Source organism: Apis cerana, linkage group LG4 (genome assembly GCF_029169275.1).
Source record: "Apis cerana isolate GH-2021 linkage group LG4, AcerK_1.0, whole genome shotgun sequence".
NCBI lineage: Eukaryota > Metazoa > Arthropoda > Insecta > Hymenoptera > Apidae > Apis > Apis cerana.
The window spans coordinates 3,137,570-3,157,478 of record NC_083855.1 but is presented as its reverse complement, the minus strand read 5'-3'; the positions used below and the strand labels follow the sequence as shown (position 1 = coordinate 3,157,478).

Sequence of the window (19,909 nt, the reverse complement as noted above, 5' to 3'; positions counted from 1 at the left end):
GTCGCAGGGAAGCACGTGCTGTCGCGTGTCGGCGAGCCCTTGTGATCTATGTGCCGTCACTGCACCACCTACGTGTATATATGCATGGAAATTATTGCTACATCGGCCAAATATATCCCTCCTAATGTTCCATCGCGATACTCTATTCGGGGGGAGGGGTGGCCACCTCGATTTGCCAAAACATTTTAAAAGCTATCGATCGAGCTACCGTTCATAACCAACCCTTCGAGCATCGAGAATATTTTTATGGATGAATACGCGATTTGGTTTGATCGGAGGAATCTCGATAGATTCGTTCGTGAAGGGTAATAAAAAAATTGTTCCTTCGAGATGTCTCGAAATCTTTTTCGCAAATGTTACGAGGAATAACGAATCGTACAATTTTTTTAGGAGAGATATCGTATTTTTATGGATAGGAAGGATCGTCTTATCGATCAAACTGGCACATAACTCTTACACCTATCACGTATTCGGTGCAACGAATTTCGGTCGAGTGAAAGACACGCGCGTAAATAGTAAATATTATTCGAATCCAGAAACTTGACAATCCATTGAATAACCCGCTGATCGAGCGACGGGCGAAACGCTGTAATCGTGTATATCGTTTATGTAGATCCCGCGTGGATTGTCGTAGATGAGTTATTCCTTTTGTTGTAAAATGGCCGAGTAAGGAGATAAAGGAGATGTCTGTGGTAATAGACGTGATACAAGTATGGGATACAAGCGGACAAAGCAACAAGCAAACGGGCCTTCAATGGCCGGTTTTATTCTACAGTAAGTTATTTCTCCCTAGTGTTTACGTATCGAGTAATTTTATTTTATCCGATCATCTTAATCGCTGACAGTCGTACAAATTGTTCGCGATCTATTGCTGTTATTATTACGTGTTGATATCAATATTGTCGGCGATTTTCATCATTTCGTGTAACGATTCATGGAAGTAATTGAATAAAAAAAAAACTGTCGACAATAAAAGGTATTAAGATTTAAATTTTGAAGACGATTATCGTAAATAATATTCTGAGATGTTATCGAGATATGCGGATTACCTTTCAGAGGGATGAAAATGGGTAAAAATTTCCACAAAGTTTCCACAATGTTTTTTTTCAAATTTTCAATTTTGTAATAGTAAACGAGACGAAGCAAGATTTTTAAGTTTATCTCTTTTAAAAAGTAATTAATGAAATTGTATTCAAAACTCGAAAGAATTGAAGTAGAGGGGAAAAAATTTATTTTTGTTAAATTCATAACTTTAATTTTCGAGTTAGAAAATTGAATTCCTCGACACATATATTTCAATCGAAGTCTCTTCTCGCTAAGAGAACAAGTTTGTAGTTTGTCGAAAAATTCGCAGTAGACACGCACAGGGTAATAATCGCCTCTAAACAAGGGGATGACGCGTAATCATATTATGATTCCTGTGGCCTTTAGCTCTCCTGGGGACGGGGGCGTGTTTGACATTTAGCATTTCCCGCGGGAACTACGTTTCATCATTCCATTCTCGTAACATTTACCAAATATTTCTTCGTCATCGCTCGATTTGTAAAAATTTCACCTCGTTTCCTCGACGCGATCCAAGAAGAATTTCGTCTTAAATATCTCCTTTCGAAATATTTCCTCTTCCCAAAATCGTGTTCTCCCGATCTCCACAATTCCGCATACCAAGTTCAAAAACGAGGAAGAGCCACCTTGAAGAAAGATGATCGCGCGATAAAGGGAGGGGCCGCCAAGGGGAGCCAAGACGTATCGCGGCGGATCGCAATTTATTTTTGTATCAAGCGGATGTGTCCAACTAGTTTGTCCCGGCGAAAGTAAGAGACCCTCCTTCCAAGATTAACGATACTTTACCGCTGTTTTAAAGAGATACCATCCACCGATCCACCTCCCCACCCAGTTGGAAAATGCTCGGGATTAACCTGTTCCACCTCTCGCTTCCGCCTCCCTCCTCCCTTCCCTCTCTGAACCCTCGCACCGAACTCACCACTTCGTTACTTTCCACCACCTCGAATCGGGGAGAAGCGAGAAGGAGGGGAGAAAGAGTAGCAATCGTCGGAACTTGAAAGCAGGGCATTTTATGATGACTACAAAAGTGGTCCGGCCACCGTTAGGGCGGCGAGAAAGAGGGTGGCAAGGCGAGGCTGAGTTACTACCCCTACCAGAACCTTTTTTTCCTCTCTCTTTCTCCCTGTGTCGAGCGTCTAGGAGGGAGAAGGAAGGGGCGAGAGAGGGAATGGACGAGGCTGGCTGGATCACGATCCTCCCTTCCACGGAGAGCGTACGGTTGTTGCAGCCAGGGAACTTGAATTGATTGCTTTCATTACGCAAAAGAAAAAAAAAGGAGAAAAAACTCACTTCCTCTCTCCCTCCTTCCTTACTTCCCCCTCGCAGGCATCCCTCACCTTGGCCTCCCTTCAACTCCGTATTTTTTAACTTGCGACACTGGCGAATAAGTAAGCGAGTGAGTGTGCTATTTGCATCAAATCTCGTAAGTTATCGCTCGACCCTTCTCTCTCTCTCTCTGATAATACGGTTAGGGGTTAATCTTTTGCGGAATAGTCACCGAATTCCGTGGGACGCGAAGAGCACTCGGGGTTTTTGCGGTTTCGAGAGCGGCGAGCCAACAGGGGGATAAATTCGTCCGTTGCTTTTTCCTCTGTTTTCCTTTTTTATTCTCTTTTGTTCTTTCTCTTTGTCTCTCTCTCTCTCTCCGTCGTTCACATAGATCGTTTTTGCCGCGGACGAGATTCTCATCGGAGACCCATTATCTCTGGCCGCGCGACGGCAAACAGAAAAATAATTCTCGCGGAATCACCGCAAAGTTTCTACGGCTCTAATTGGGACGGCTAATGAAATTCTGGGTACCGGGGTGAATTTCTGTCCACTCGATTTCGAGATTCGTTCCTTCGCGAAAAATATCTCTCGTATATTTAAATTAATGGAAAGTATACGATGGATTAGGTTTTTCAAATTACTTGACTACGTTTCGATTAAAAAAAATATATATTGTCTCGAGTTGTATCGCGCAGATCTTTTCTTTTTTGATAATTTATCTCTGGAGAGAGAGAATTGAAGAAGGTATGAAAAAATTTTACTGGCTATTAGAAAGTATTTTATAGTCTACGTACCTGTTTCTGTACGAATTCTTTGGAATTTTATTGCGTCTTTAAAAAAGATTAAGTATCGGGCTGTTAAATCTTAGAATTAAATAATAAATAATATATTTTATCATAATATCCCTCTTATTTAAAATATCTAAAATTCTTTCGGGAAATATTCAAGTTTTACGCCTTTTGAATAAAACTAACTTGATATATAATCGATAAATTTTGTCTAATAATATCAACACCCTAGATAATAAATACCCATGAAACCTTCAAATATTTTAATTAATCCCACTTAACGATCGATGATGATTCGAGAAACCTAGGAAATAAATATCTCGAAAAGCGAACGTTTTCGAAAATTTCCAATCTCCTCCAATGATAAATCAGATTAATACACGCTTGATATCCGTTGCCCGACGGATTAGGAAGGACTAGCTACAGATTGGCCGTCCAAGAGAACCAGAGTAACCCCAATGATCGATGCACCCGGAGCAACTAGCTCATCTGCATCTGCCCTCCTCTGACTCTACCAAACCACCATGTCCCTTGCACACTTTGAATACCGTGGCGAGGTCTCCCCAAATTCGGCTGCGAGATGTGTCGTCTCACGTCGAGTGCCGGCGCACTCATGTAGAGGACATATTGCCCGTCAACGCGGGCCAAGCCGCTCGTTCGTTCAGCCAAAATGATATGCCAAACTGTAATCTCGTGAGATCCTCCAGAGATTAGGTCGCGATAATGACGAATGGATCCCTGTTGCCAACGCCCTTTGTTCCAAGGGATCACGGGGCAGGTGAACTCTTCCTCGAGGGTTCTGACTTGGCGACATGGGAAATTCTGGTTTAATTCTGGAGGGAGGAGGTTCCAAAGAGATTCGATACGTATTAATATATACATGTAAGAAGTTTACCAAGATTTGTGGAAAAGGAAAAGAATTTAGAAGAATTTTCTATACTTTACATCAATGCGAGAGAAGCATATAAGTACAAACAAATGGAGATCCGATCGAAAATCGTTCGAAAAATTGGAAAAATTAAATCGTGCGACGTCAAGCTTTCATCCTTGGAAAGGTTGTAAAAAAGTAGCCGTGGATGTAACAGGATGCGGTAATCGATCCAGGCCAGCGGCGGACAATCGAAAACGCAGAATCGGGCTGCTAGGAAATTACGGGATCCCCGGCGGCTACCTCGAGTGTCAGGCTACGCCGGTTACGCAAACATGACATCGACGCGTTTCCCGATCTCACGTATCTAATGTCGAGGGAGAGGAGGGGAGGGAGAGGCTCTCTGTGAACGAAACAGAGGCGGCGGAGGTGGAACAACCACCTTTACGAAGTTGGACCGTGGAGGAATGGAGTCATGAAAGAACGAACTCGAATGTAAACCGGACCCTTGTGAGATTCGCGGCCCAACGGCGGTCCCACCGACGCCGCACCATGGCTGACCGCACCTTCCGGCTGATTCCCGACTCCGGGGTCCCAGACCTTCCCAGACCGATACACATTTTAGACAGGTGGGGGGTCGCCGCCTTTTCTCCTCCAAGAAGATCCCCTTTCCATGGATGGATCTCGATTCTTTCTCTCTCTCTGACACGTTTCGCGCACCGTTTACTTCGATAGACTTTCCGGATCGCGAATCTAACTATGCTCGGACATTCTTTCCTTCTCGAGGTTATCACGAGCATGATGCAATACTTTGTTGCGGAAGAAGGGATTTTAGGTGATTCTCGTTAATTTCCAGTTAACGAAATTTCAAATTATTAATCTGATCGTGGAGAAAGGGAGAAAGGATCGAGCGGAAAGTAACAAACAAGTCGATAAACTCTGCCTCTCTCTCGAGAACATTCCCCGCGAAAAGAGATATTTTCCCCCCCGATCTGGATCGCGGTCAAACCGTTTTTTCCATAAATCCTCGATACACGCGATATACGCGAAAGTTTGGCCGGGCAAATAACTCGGCAGGGAGGGATAAAAATCATCGTGATGGAGGGAGGGGCAAGGGATGAGCGATTCGGGCGAATCGCTCGAAGGGTAATTGGGAATGCATTCGCGCGCATTGGCCAACTTTCGAGTTATGGCCTGCATAAAAGTGATAAGTCTCTTCCGGCGAATAAGCATCTATAGGTTATAGATAAACGTTACACCACACCAGATTATATATATACGTGTATATATATATATATAGGCGGGTCGTGTTCCCAAGGAAAAGTATCCCCAGCCGCTATACTTTTGTAAAACCAGTATCCCGCCCCTCCTCCCCACCCACTCCTCTCCTCCCCCCACTTTGACACGCGTTTACTTGCGGATTCCTAGCCCTTTCCTCCCTCATCCACCTTTTCGCTCTCCTCCGCGAGAGCCGTGGACAGTGTCGACGTAATCAGTCCCGTGATTAACTCGCCTCCGATACGCGAGTCGTCCTCCTCCTCCGTTCTCGAAAACCTTCGTTCCACGCTTTTCGAAATTATCGCGTGACAACAACGATACGCGAATAGTTGCGGGAGAAGCGAGCGAGCGTTCGAAAGAAGGAAGGAAAAGAAGAGTCTTTCGAAAGACAGGATCTCCTAGTCTGTGGAAAAAAAGAAGAAGAAAGCTCGGGAGAAACGAAGTGACACGAAGTGGGATCGGTGTCGGCGAGGAGGGGGTGGTGTTTTGGGAAGAAGTGGAGCGACAAAGGGAAACTCTTAAATAAATAAAATCGATAAGGCGAGACACGGTATCCAAGGAGAGTAAGAGGTTCGGAAGATTCCTCTCCCTTAGAGGGACAACCCGGGGGCTCATGAATAAGCGGCGCTCGCCGGGGGTGTGCGCCGCGTGATTTCGCGTGGGACTGTTGGCGGTAGACCAGCCGGCGAACGTTTATTTCGCAACCTTTGCCACCATCCACCATCCCACGGATTCGCGATTCTTCTTCCCTTCCTCCTCCTCCCCCCTCCCCTCTCCTCGTCCCGCGGCGGCGGTGGATGCCAATAACGACGTTATCCCGCGCGACGCTCAAGCCGTTTCCGTAGAAACCCCGCGTCCCACGTAGCCGCCCCACCTCGGCCCCCACGTGACCCGTGCGCGGGCCAATCAGCGGCCGGGGTCCTCCCGGCTGGATGCTGGCCGAGGGATGCAAAAGGCGGGGTTGCGCGGCGCGTGGGGATGAAAGCTCGACGGGAGAGGCGGGGGTCGAAAAGCTTGGCGAAGTCACGTGTGCCCGTGAGCCAGAAGCCCTCGTCCCGTGCTTTCACGTCGTTGTCGCCCGTGCCGCTTTTTGGGGTCCAGCCACCGTGTCACCGCGGCTGATAACGATAACGAGAGAGTCGGACGTGACCGGGAAAAGCCTCTTTTCCTTCTTCTTCTTCTTCTTCTCTTTTCTTTTTTTTTTTTGCGAGCCTGTTTCGGCCGAGCCAGCTTCCCTTTCACGGGCTTCCTTCGTTGGCCAGCGTTCAACGGATCGCCCCTCTCTGCCCCGGATCGTCCTTTCTTTCTTTCTCTTCCTTTTCGATCGTTGCCATCGAGTCGGTATCTTTTATCATTACCAATTCCAAGATCTTGGTTGGAATCCGCCTCGAGATAAACAACCGGGAGTATCTGTCTCTCCTCTCTCCCTCTATCTGTCTCTCACTTTCTCTCTCTGTCTCTTCGGGATGGATCGTCGCGTTGAAAGGGGGGATGAAAAGGAGTACGGAAAGTGAGCAGCTTCTCTTGGATACGGTGAAGTGAGAATACTGTGCTGGCAGGATAGTGAGAAAGTGACTAACGTGACTAACTAACGAGTTCTACCTAAACGGTATAATCCAGTATAATCCTCCAGAGATATTGGGGACAGGAGAAGGAGAAGGGGGGTGCGAGTTGTTGTTACGCGAATGAAAAACGATGAGGAAGAGAGGCGAAAACCGTTTCGTGCGGGGGATTGTGGACACGGTGCTGCGGGTTGAGTGGAGTTGAGTGATGCCGGTGTGAGAGAAGAAGTTGGACGGGATAACAAAGCGGCCGGGAGAGTTCGAGATTCGAGTGTCGAAGATGAGGCGACGGCCGACCGGGTGCTCGTCGAAGCCACCCGTCGTCCGGCACAAAGACGCTCCTGATGACGGTCATTGTACCGCCGCATAGACCAGATCGGGAGAGGACTGGCGACTTAAAAGGAAAGAAAAGAGAAAAAGAGGGACGAGAGAGAGGGAGGAGATCCGCAAGGTCTGAGCGCGCGAGAGGCCGTCTTCTTCGACGGTGGTCGACGAAACAGGGAAGAGCGGAGTTTCCACGCGGCGCGAGCGAAATCGTGGAGAGGAACCTCCAGCTGGATTCCCACAGCCGACGGCCGTCGGCTACCGAGGGGCCGAGATGGACCTCAGCACCGCCTATCGCTACAATCAGAACATGATGGAATACTACACCTGTAAGCTGACGACACGTGCACTTTTATGGAATTGTCTCTTTTCTCTTTCGTTTCGTTATTTCATTTGGTACATTAATTTTGACGTATATATATATATATATTGTAAGGTATGTTGACGTAAATTATAAATAGCGTTGAAGGTAATTGATTCAGGAGTTGATAAAGTATGGATCTTACTTTTGCTCATCGTGAGTTCTTTACGCGTTTCTAAAAAATAATTAATCTTGTCTGCTAATATGATCCTAAAAGATGGACGCTTATGAAGAAAAACGACCAAGTGGTTTTACGCGAACTAGGTTAGAAGAGAGGCTTCCTATTTTGCCGTTTAATAAACAAAAGAATAGAAATGGACAGTCGTGCAAGAAGCGAAAACACAGTTAGGGGCGAGAAAAAGAGCAGAAACAATCAACTCTCTTCTCTTCTCTTCTCGAATCGTGAGAGCGAACTCGTTAGCGTAAAAATCGATTTCTCTCGGATATCTCTTGCGGATCAATCGGTCCGTGGAATAGAGGCAGGAAAGTCGATGGACGATCCATCGGTTGGCGACAAATCTGCAACGTCGTCGAGAAATCTCGCGACCTTCGTCCACTTCCAATACCACCATCGATGAAAAAAGCGAACCGCAATGCGCGTAGGAATCACTCCGTTCTCTCTCTCTCGTTCTCGTTCCCGTGTTTGTACGTTTTCTAAATTCGCAGTGAAACGTTGCAAAACTCTTGCTTTGGGAAAAGAAAGAAAGAAAGAAAGAAAGAATCGAGAAAGTAGAATCTTCGTGAACGGAACTCTTGCCGGTGAAATCCTCGCGCGGAAAGGAAATTCGAAGAAAAAAATAGGTAAAATTTTCGAATCGAGAGAATCGTTTCCTCTTTTCACTTTACCTTTACCCCTCCCCAACGATCGGACTCCAAGGATCGAGAAGAGAAATTCTGGTACCGCGGAAAAATTCAAATCCATGGAGGAGAAAAAGGGGGGTTGTTGAATCGCGAGTGAGTACAACTTCCGGCGGAGCGAACGAAAGCGAGAATCCGGTCGACTTTGGAACGTGTTCCGGCGTAATCGCGCGTGAAGAGGGAAAAGTGTGTCCGAAACGGGGGAGGGGAAAAAAGTGGACAGTTGGCGAGAGATCGAGGAAACCTTTTTCTATTCTTTGTGTTCTTGTGAAAAAAAAAAGGAAGGGAGAAAAAAGGGGGAAAGAAAGGGGGATGGCTGCGAGCGACAGAGAGAGTTTTCGGCGAATCAGAAACGTATATTAATTACACGGGCAGAGGAGTGTCGTTTTCGAAGCGGTCGTCCGCCAGTTCCGTTCGAATTAATGGCATGATAATAATTATGAAACATTAACAAGAACGGCGCGGTCAACGGGCGCGCATCGCAGCGCTGAATCGTTCCGCGACCAATCCCTTTCATTGAACGGGGAAAATTATCCGTGTAATTGCGGGGGGATTTGCTCCACGTTTCGAACAGAGGAAAAATTCCCGATATCTGTTGACCGACCAACTTTTATCCGTAAATTTACGCATTACGGGTGAAAATCTTGTCCCTTTCGTCGTTTATTTCTTTTTAAATTTTAAGCAAGGATTCTTATTAAAATTGGGAAGGGATTTAGGGACGATTTGACGAGAATCGATAAGTTTTGTTGGAACGACTTTTGGTTTATCCAAATTACGTGATTTTTGAATTATTCGAAAGTTCAGAACTAGAAAAGTGGTAAAATTTTCGAGAAATATGACCAGAATTTTTCTTTTTTTACAATTTTCAATTCACCCGAATGAGGAGTTAAGAGCTCGTTTCCTCTGGAATTCGGGGTTGTAGTTTTCCAGTGTGTTTTATCTTTTTTAAAATTGATTCCCTCTAGCAAGGTAACTTTTTACGATTGTTATTAAATTAGATGGGCGACAGTCGGGGGTAGCAAATTTCAGAAAAATAAGAGGAAGGGGGACCCCACTTTTCCATTTCTATTTTTCAAACGACCGAGTAATAAAGTCTAGCGTATTTCCAGTGTATGCCGGCAATACGTAACGCCAGATCGTAATGTAATACAGGAACAAAGCTGGTGGAGAAATATCGTGTGACCGATGCCGTGGAATCTACACACCCGTTCACAAAAGTTTTAAAATATTTTTTCCCTCCCCTTTTTTATTACTCGGTAGATTCGATGTCGACGAGATTTCAACTCGATCTTTTTTTTTCCTGGAGGACATATTTAAAAAAAAAAATACGAAAATTTATCGTAAAGCGTTTCAACACTTTTCGGGAGAAGTGTGTCGTATTTTGATATTGAGCGTCCATCTTGTTTAATAATCGAAGCAAAAAACGTTTCATTGCTTTTAAAAATTGAGTTATTATTACGATTCGTATCGAATGGATAACGTTTCGATCATTCTGCTTTTTTTCTCAACATCGTAAGGCGGATCTATATTCGCACGTCCTTGTATTATATCGCCATTGAGTGTCACTGAGATAGATATTACACGCGATGAAATCAATCTTTTCTTGTTTATTGGTTCTTCGTCATCAAAGTAATAACTAGATTGCGGATGTTTATGCAAAACGTGTTGCACAAAAATTTGTATGAACGCGGTTGAAGAGATAGAGGCTCGTCTTACTTATTATTCTATTTCTACCAAAGTAAATGTCTTTTTGACGTGAAATAATATTGATTATAAATCGTGGGATGATTGAATGACTTCGTTTTCTTTCACTCTATTATAAAACCAAACTCTTCAATAATTCATAATTTTTAATAATTCAATCCGATGATCAACTACTGAGATGGATAATTCCAAGCTTGTTTCGATTTCATCTACGTCAATAACCTATCTCTAGACCTAATCCAGATACTTATAATAACCAAGTTTTTAGTTTTCCATTCTTTTTTTCTTCCAATCCAATCTTTTTCTCCGCGAGAACTATCGTCGAATTAATTCGTCTCGCGCGTTCCGCTCGAACGACGTGATTAACCGATCATCAAGGGTGTCTAATCGCCAATGGTCGCGTTCCACGTCCACGTCGCGAATCCGATTCAAATCGAGCCAGTTACTCGGCTGGAATGGAACCGTGAAGATGTAACGATACGTCCACTTCACGCCTGTTCCTTGGAATGACGGAAGCTTTGATGGATCGCGAATGAGAAACGTGGCGGCGGCGGGCCGGAAGTGGCTCGCATCAGCCGGGTCAACACATTTTGCATCGTTGTTCTTGCGAGGATCCGTGCAATTGGGAAAGGAACCGGCTTTCTCTTCGATCAATCGGCTAACGAAAGTCAATCGACTGTGAGAAAGCCCGACTCGCCTCTCCTGTCGCAAAAAGAACGATTGTTTGATCACTTTAATCTCGTTGCAACGAATTTTAACTCCTCACGGTTAATTAATAACTGGCGGGGAAAAATTTTTCCTTCGAAGCCTATCCAATCTAAATTTACAAAACTTGGAAAATTTCTCTTTCTCATAACGCGATAAGAACCTCCTCCAAGATTCAGAAAAAGCGTGGAGCGCAAAGGGTTGACAAGGGGTAACGCTAACGAAACGAGGCACCGTCACAGAGCAGGAGATTCGGAATTGCTCTCCGAAACGCAATAATAAGCGTTGGTCGGACGGGAGAGGAACGGCACGACAATTCGTAGCAGCGCTGTTATCCCTGGATTCAGGGGGAGGATGGTCCATGGTATCCTCGTCCAGGGTATTCCTCGTATAGTTGCGGTCACCAGGCGTGACGGTGCGCGTGTGTGCGTGCGTGATCATGGTGCTTTTGCCCCGTGCCACCGCCAGCATGATCCAGGGGACGACTATCATCCTCCCCCTGACTACCGGCCGCGCCACGGGGATGCGACCATAAACGCGAGAGCGAATTGATTTGCGACCGGAAAACGCGTATCGTTTCTAGTAATGATCGTTGGATCCCTTCATTGTCTTCATACAGTGGAGATTGCCGGCGCGATAAAGCTCGACGGGGGCGGAGGGGAAAAATTCGCTGGTGGAGACCGCCTCGATTTAGATAACAACGATGCTTCTGTGATACAGATTAATAGATTGGGTTTTTTAATAAGAATCCTTTTATAGGTCCCATAAAGTTTCTTGCCTTCTATCTTATTTTAAAGCAACGTACGGCGTACGTTCTTCGATTAACTGTTGACGATAAATCTATTAAAACGTGGTGTCTTATTGAGTGTAATCTCAAATTTTAAAGATCTATATCTAGGATACTTTTGCGGCCAACTGCGCAAAACAATTTCCGCGGCGAAAGAAACTGGAATGGTTTGCGCGTGTGCGAAAGCTGAACGACCGTGGGACAAATCTAGAATTAATTTTCTAGTAGAATAATCCCGGCTGAACGGGCAACGACAACAAGAAGATTCGTATCAGATCTTATTATACCCGGCTGCGTTACTGGAGCGCGTTAAAATCTCTCCTCAGAAGAAGAAGAAGAAGAAGAAGAAGAAGAAGTCGATTAACCGGGTAAAAATAAGGAGGGAAAGCGAGGGATGAGTCGCGAGTTGAAAGGAGGGGTTGGAGAAACAACGAATGATGATCGAATCATCGGTGCACTGGCTCGTACAGGGGGACATATGTCGCGGTCCAGCAGGACCCCTCCATTTACGATATTAGATGGAAGTTGGCGCGTTAGGTGGTCGTAATGCGCGAAAATAAAGTCGTCCCGCGAATGGAGTGGAGCGCGGGATGGAAAATCGAATGATCTGGAACACGTTGCTTTCATTATCGGCGAATGCGCCTCGTCGAAAGGGAAGTGGCAGTGGAAGAGGGGGAAGAAATACATTTTCGGGCAATAGAAGATGAATTAAAAAGACGATTTGCTCGATTTTCTGGAAGACACGATATATATTTATTGTTATCAAGACTTTTTTGTAAGCGTTTTCTATATAATAGATTGTAATTAGTTAGGATTTAATAAGCTCGTTTATTACGAAGAATGTAGAGAAGTAGATTGATCTCAAGGTTGGAGATAAGTTCGTTTTAAAATAGATCCTTATTTATGCGCGGAATATATTCTATCCACTTTTTACTTGTACGAATTTCTGAAATCTTGCCAATCTCGATTTAATCTTCTACGAAAATACATTGTTTCTCAATTCTCGCGTGATTATTTCCAAGTTAAAATTCGAAAAATCGATTAATTTTACTATAAATCTTCTTCTAACAAATGACACCCATCCAATATGCAATTCGATGATTCGATTAAACGATCGATTATTTGATAATTCACGAACCTACTACAATTTTGATCGAACGATAAAAGTTTCTTTGCACGATAGAAATAATAGCATCGAAAACTTTTTAACATCCACTATATACAAAGAAAAAAACACTCTCTTAAGAGAAGAATCATTTCACCCTGTTTCCAAAACCATAACCTTCCCGAAAAATCTCCTCTTCTCTCCTCCTCCTCAAGACTCGCGTAAGATCGAAAATTGGTATCCCGATATCTCGGTGAAGGTATAAATCGAACGATCGTTCTTCTGGAGGAAAGAAGACGGCCTCGACGGTTGTCCCCCCTTCTCGGCTAATGCATTATCGATTTCCATTTTCCAGGCCACGGCGGAGTTAACCAGCTCGGCGGCGTCTTCGTGAACGGAAGGCCCCTACCGGATGTAGTGAGGCAGAGGATCGTCGAGCTGGCGCACAGCGGCGTCCGACCGTGCGACATTTCCAGACAACTCAGGGTATCTCACGGCTGTGTATCCAAGATACTGTCGAGGTGAGTACCGCCCGACACAATCCCGCCCGTATCCGTTACAACCGCACCACACTTTTGCTTTTTGCCCCCCTCCTTCCTTTTCGCCTTGATTTCCATCGATTCGATTTGTTATTACGTGCATCAGGTGTGCACTAGGATTCCTCATTGGGTTTAATTGGAAACGATCGAACGATTGCTTGATCCCTTTAATTGAGTTCAAGAGTTTCTTCGTAGCTTGGGAAGACTTTTTCTCTTTTGGAAACGATTGTTATTCAAGTTTAGGAAGAATCGAGCGCGATAGTTTCGGTTATCTGAAGTTATCAGGATCCATATTTGAAAAGAAAGCTGAAGACACTTTCGCTTTCGAAGAAAATCGAAACGGATAATAAAAACTCGTTGTATATAGAGAGAAGGGGATCTATAGCTCGTCGATAATGCCGTAATTTCCGCGCTGCCAAGTTCCAAGTGGCCGAGGAACGGAGAAAAGATGCATAAGTGGGAGGAGGGGGGCAAAAAGTAGATTCGGGAGTGATTTAATTAAAGACGGTGTTAGGACCACGAGGCGGACGAAGCCTGGGACGAAATTGCGACGCCGGAAGGAAGGAACCACCCCTCTTCCGGCCACGGTGGGGGTTGCCAGCGGGTGCGACGATATGCGGTTTCCATGTTTTTTCCACCCTCCGCCCCGCGTTACATAACGGGTGGCCTCGTGCCGTTTTGATGGCCCGAATGTCATACGTCCCCACAGCTGGAATATCATTCTCGCATATACCTCTTTCATCTATATATATATAAAAATATGTGCGTGTATGTTATATATCATACGCGTGTGTGCACAATAGGCTGGATTATTTACTACTTTACTGCTTCTCGAGTTACCGTCCTTTGGATTTTCCCTTATATTTTCTTACGTGGACATCATGCGAATCGAATTTAAGTTTATCACAGCGGGTGCATCTTATCTATCTTTTGGATTTTGGTAAATATTTTTCAGCGTTGAGGAAGTAATTAAGAAAAGGGGGTGAAATAATCCAAGCTTCGACGTAAAAGTTGGAATCTTTCACTCGAAGATAGATTGGATCGTTCGCTTTCGATTTGCAATTCAAAGGTATAAAACCTCTTCCTCTAGAGAGATGCGTTCCGCCATATTCGAAGAATCAGAAAGACGATCTGACGTAGGTTTGGCTGTGCTTTAAATAATCGTGGAAGAACGGTCGTTATAGAGGCTCGTGTATTCAACGTGTAGAAAATTAACGAAATTCATTCGGAGAAAATTGGCCGCGGTAAATCCGATTTTGGACGATTTTCAAATCAAATGCCCCTCTCCACGATTTATCGCGTAACGATATTAATAGCAACGTGTTGTGAACATAGATTAACAGGTGTATTAACGTCGACGGTTATATCGACTTATTTTTCAGTGGATTTATCGGGCGATCGGATCGATAAGTCCCTGTTTCAGCTACGTGTTAATCAAACCAGGAAAAGAAAATGTCGATTGTTTCGCAACCGGTTTCCAAATCAATTTATTCAAAATCGGGTAGGGAAATAAATTAAATCGGACGAAAGATGGAGCAACCGCTATTGCCTACCTTTCCCTCCATCGCTTCTCGCTTTTTGCTCGATTTAAAATTTAGAAAGCATCGCGCAAAACGAACGAAATTTGCATTTTTCTGATGGAATGTATTTCGCGATGGATAAAAGAGGTTACGTAATCTTTTAATTAAAAGTTGGAGGATAAAAATCCGTGATACGTTTTACGATTATTCGAAATTATTAGCCGATTTCAAAGGAGCAAAAGCAATCCTCGATGCAATTTTTCGCTATAATTTAAAAATTATTCGAGTTAAATCGCTTTGTATATCACTCTGTCTCATTTTTATTCAACTTCGTTTTCAATTTCTAAATAATACTCGAAATTACAGCAACGCATCGTTGGAAATCGTCGAAATATCGCTCGACTCGTCGTGCCCCTAAACAAGGATCGTTTCGTTTCACGGTTTAAGTTTAACTTCCCATCGGTTCGGAGATACACAATTTTACAAGGTGCGGATTTTACAGTCGCTTCTTTCAGCGAAACTGGGGTGAAAACGGCCCTCTCGGACGAGACGCTGTTAACGGCGAGGCTTTACGCAGTCACGCGCCACTGATACGTCGCGACGCGCCTGTTCTTCGCGGAATCGTGACGATTTCCGCGTATACGTACAAACGAAACGGAAGTGGCGGGTGGCGAAGGCTCGCGCGTTGAAAAGTTTGCGACACACCTCGTTTCGCAAGGAAACGTTTGTCTAACGCACCTTTTTAACCCGTTTTTGAGCATCTCTGTTCGGTTATTCGCAACTTTACGTATACGGATTTATAGAAATGCCAGTTTTAATACGTTTTATTTTGACGATTTAGTGAGTTAAATTAATATTTGTTCCAAGTGATATTCGAATCTCGCGACGAGAAGGGGATCATACTCTCTCTGAAGGTGTATATCTATAAGAATTGTATAGAAACGGATTATTCTGTAAAATTCATCGTTCTCAATTGTTGGTAATAGATAATACGATGAAATTGAAACAATTTCTCTTTTCGCGTGCCACAAATTACTAAAATTACGAATGCTCGATCCAGATACATTATAAACAATTAATGTAAAAGCGTCGAAACAGTAGCTCGAATAATAATTATCACGGAATTGAAATTAGAAGCGTTCGATCAAACAGTTATTGGCTGCTTTTCTCTCTCTCTCTCTCTCTTACTCGATTATATATAGCTTCATCGAAAACGTCTGGAAAACTCGTTAAATTTTTCTAAGCTAACCGTAAAAGCTATCCATAAAAATTCGTAAAATTCGATCTATTCACGGTCTATTGTGCTCGAGCCACGTTCAAAATCGAAATTAATACGACTGGGGGGTGAAAGGGTCGATTTAAAAAAAAAATCGCACGACGTAATGGACATTTCACGGTGGGGGCGGAACAAACGGGTGAAACACCGCCATGTGGAGCGGAGGGAATGGGGTTTTACGCCAGATATAATCGTAATAATTTCGACCCCCGGATCGTTTAAAGGAACCCTCCCACGAATCCTTCGACTGTAACAGGTTCACCAGTTCGATCGTTTTCTTTTTTCTCTTTTTCCCCCGTGAATATTGCACCAGTGATGCTCGTTGCAATTTAAAAGATGGCGAAATTCGAGCGATCGATCGATCTACTTTAACACAGAGAGGATACTCACAAGGAAGACGAAAACAACAATAATTGATACAATCGGGCTGGATCGATTTCCAAGCTTCCCTTATCACTGATACGATAACGCTCGCGTATCCCCGCATGTACCGCTAATTTCCTCCTTTCGTCGAATTGACAACGACAGGCCGACCGGTTCGAATCGACTTCTCACGATCAACCGGACACCATCGCCCTGTCTTCGTTACGTTCCAGCGGGTGTACCGTGTTCAAGATTCTCGGCAATCCGAAAAGAATTCCACTCGACAATTTTTCCCCCGCGAAAAGAAAGACAAGGATCAACGTGTAAACGCAGATAGGAGAAGAGATAGACGGACGGTTACGCTGGAAGAGGGAGAGAGGGGAGGATGGAGGGGAGGGAAAATTGGCCGCGTAGTCGAACGGGCATGAGTCGGCGCCGGCGGCGGACCCACATCCATCAAGGCGGCCCACAAGCGGACCATTATTGCGGGCTTTCTGCCGTAATTGAATTTAAGCACCAGCGAAGATATTATTTAACTAATTAGGCACAAAGGGCGCGTTCACGGCGGCCCGCCAATCGCGATTGGCCATCGCGCGCGCATACACGCGACGGGTGGGCCGAGGAGGGGTGGAGAGGGGGAGGAAGAGGCGAAGAGAGAGAGAGGGAGGGAGAGAGAGGGAGGGAGGAGTGGAGGGAGGGAGGGAAAGAGAGGAAAGGAGAGGGGGACGGAGGTAGAAGCCGTTTGTTTTAAAACAGCCGGTCGTTGACGCGTCGCTGGACGGCGATTCGTTATTCCGACGTTGGCCGCACGTCGCGGGAAAAACGATCGTTCCCTGTGTTCCCCTCTCTCTTTCTCTTCATCCTCTGTCCCTTTTCATCCCGTTCGCGCGCGAGGGAGGGAGAAGGGTGGACCGAAGATAACGATAATAAATAATTGAAATTGCAAATCTCTTGGAGGATGTGACAGATGTTTGAAATTTCTGCCTTCTTCTTACGGAAAAGTTAGGAATGCGAAGTTAGGAAGTATTTGAGTGTACGGGTTTTTGAAAAGTGATGTAATCGTTGTAAAATTGCTTTCGATTGTTGCTGTGCAAGCATTGCTCGAATTGATAAAATTCGCGTAACGTAAAGTTACGGAACTTGTTACTAGTTGAAATTTATACTGGAGAAATTTGTTCAGTTCGTTCATCTTCCAAGGATTTTGAAAAATTTAGTAAAACAGAGGGAGGGATAAAAATGGAATGGTGATATCGGTTTCTTTTCTTCTTTGTTCACAGGTATTATGAAACTGGTAGCTTCAAGGCTGGAGTTATAGGCGGCTCGAAGCCGAAGGTAGCGACGCCACCGGTCGTGGAAGCGATCGCTAATTACAAGAGGGACAATCCAACTATGTTTGCGTGGGAGATCAGGGACCGATTGCTCGCCGAAGGCATTTGCTCGCAGGACAACGTGCCATCCGTCTCCTCGATCAACCGGTGAGTAAATTGATTAATAATTATTGTCTTTTGACCGTTGTAATATCCAAATTTCGAAGAGTACTATTTTTATCTCATTTAAACGATTTTATTTAACATTCAACGCTTATTGCAATTGCCTTTTTATTTGACTAATGCTCTTTTAAAAGGATATTCATATTTAAAAATATCTGCATTATCAAATATGTTGGCAATTATTCAATCGCATCGTTGTCAAATCAATCCTATTAAAACTAAAAGAAAAAAAAAATGAAAACAAGCAACAAGTTATTCAATGCAAACGGAATTTTATTTATTATAATAATTTTTGAAAAAGTACTCACTTCCTATTCTACATATATTATAATTTCTCCCGATATGCTTATAAATTTTACTATACCTGCCCTAGCACTACACTTTTCCTTTTTATTTACATTTGATAGCAAAAAGATACGATCCAAACGATTTTATTAATCGTCTAACCAATTATAATCCCTTCACCCTTCACTCGACCAGCAATCGAAGAAATTTTATCGTCAAGAAGAAAGGGGGCGCGAACAGCATATGCCCGATCGCCAATGGGACCGATTAGTTATCCGACGAGACGAGCAACAATCATCCCCCTCTCGCCGAATCGAGATAAGCGTGTGCACCCCGATCCTATTGACCTTTCGCAGGTTCCTTCGGGAATGGAGGGGGAGGGGGCCGATTAATTCAAGTGTTTTTACGTAGCCGGTAGATCGAGCTCTCGATGGAACGGGGTGGCGTGGGCAGGAAACACGAGAGTATCCAGTGGGTAAAAGGGGAGCGGGCCCCCGTGGGACGGTATTACAGCGTATCAGCACCGCGCTGAACCGAACCGAGTGGAAGGATCCCCTTTTTCGTGCAACGGAAAACCTGGTTGCAGGAGGAGGAGGAGGAGGAGGAGGAAGGGAGATGGATGGAGATAGGGAATGGAAAATAGGAGATGGAAAGGAGACCACTGGGGTACCATTGATCGGCACACATATGTCCCGAGATTTAATCAGTCGCTACTTAAGACCTTATCTCGCTCCCTGTTTCATCCAATAGTTCATCCCTTTCCTCGCTCTCTCCGTTTCTCTGTTTCCCCTCTACTCTCGGTCCTCGAGCACGCCGCGAGGGCTGATAATGTAATCGAGCGTAATGCGGATCGAATTGGTTGGCGCGAGTGAAATCCACTAACGCGATTTCCGGCGGCCACGGCCGTTGATGGAAACGCACGCAAATTAACCGCTCCTCCGCGGCTAGGAATCGAGAGAGAGAGCGTTTAAAATCTTCGATCGTTGAGGAATTTTCATGTATTTTTAAATCGTGATTCGTGTATAGAGATAACTGTAAGAAGATAGTTAAAAGGAATTTCGCATTGAAATAAATATCTTGAGAAATCTCGAAGATGAATTTCGTTAAAATACATGTCCGCCGCATAGTTCTCGACGCGCGATAATTCGAAACGGAAAGGATGAAAACGAAAGCGGCCCGGTGACTTGGGTCGCGCGCAATATTTCCATTCCTTCCTTGCAGAGACGTCGATAGTTTCGCGATAGCCACGGCAGCGTGAAACGTGGGCGTACGTAGCTACAGGAATTGCTCTCTGGCCGAGGTTTTCGACGTGTTCCAGGATTGCAGGAAGGAGGGTGCGGCGGTGGCTTGTTGCTCGAGCGTCTCCTCCACCTTCTCTTCCTCTATCTTCCCTCTCACACCTCCCCTCCCCCGCTCGAACCTCTCTCCATCTCCCCTTTTCCTCCTTATCCTCCGTATCCCCGCACCACCGAGGCCCAGATGGCGGGTATTGATCTGAATCCGGAGAGCAGATCGCCTGGAAAAACTTACCCCGCGGATACTTACCTCGCTACGATATCCACATGCACCGCCTATCTCAACCTGCACCCTCCACCCGCTCACGTACGCTCGCCACGAGCCCGCAACCTTCCGCCCCCTTCTGCCTACGCGCGGGTAAATGTATTTCCGGTTGCCGAGCAATGGATGGAGACCACCTCCTGAAGAGCGGACGTAATAAACGAGATCCGACGCGAGGATCGATCCTGCGACGGAAAAAAATCGATAA

The 19,909-nt window shown here is 44.9% G+C and overlaps 1 protein-coding gene and 1 long non-coding RNA gene across 11 annotated transcripts in view; one reads left to right on the top strand and one right to left on the bottom strand.

The window, feature by feature from the left end:
- The window catches only part of LOC108003468 (paired box protein Pax-5), a 139,122-nt gene that overhangs the window by 96,489 nt on the left and 22,724 nt on the right, over positions 1-19,909 (top strand). For 9 of the 10 annotated variants that reach the window (XM_062073557.1, XM_062073556.1, XM_062073558.1 and 6 more), the window contains exons 4-5: positions 13,027-13,192; positions 17,647-17,844. In XM_062073557.1, coding sequence (XP_061929541.1) covers positions 13,027-13,192; positions 17,647-17,844 — 364 coding nt within the window. Of the gene's footprint in view, positions 1-5,480; positions 7,481-13,026; positions 13,193-17,646; positions 17,845-19,909 lie in introns of those variants that run through there. The other variant, XM_062073562.1, reaches the window with a different exon arrangement.
- LOC133665958 (uncharacterized) overlaps positions 1-19,909 on the bottom strand; it is a 48,558-nt gene that overhangs the window by 8,099 nt on the left and 20,550 nt on the right. The gene's annotated exons all lie outside the window — the stretch shown is intronic.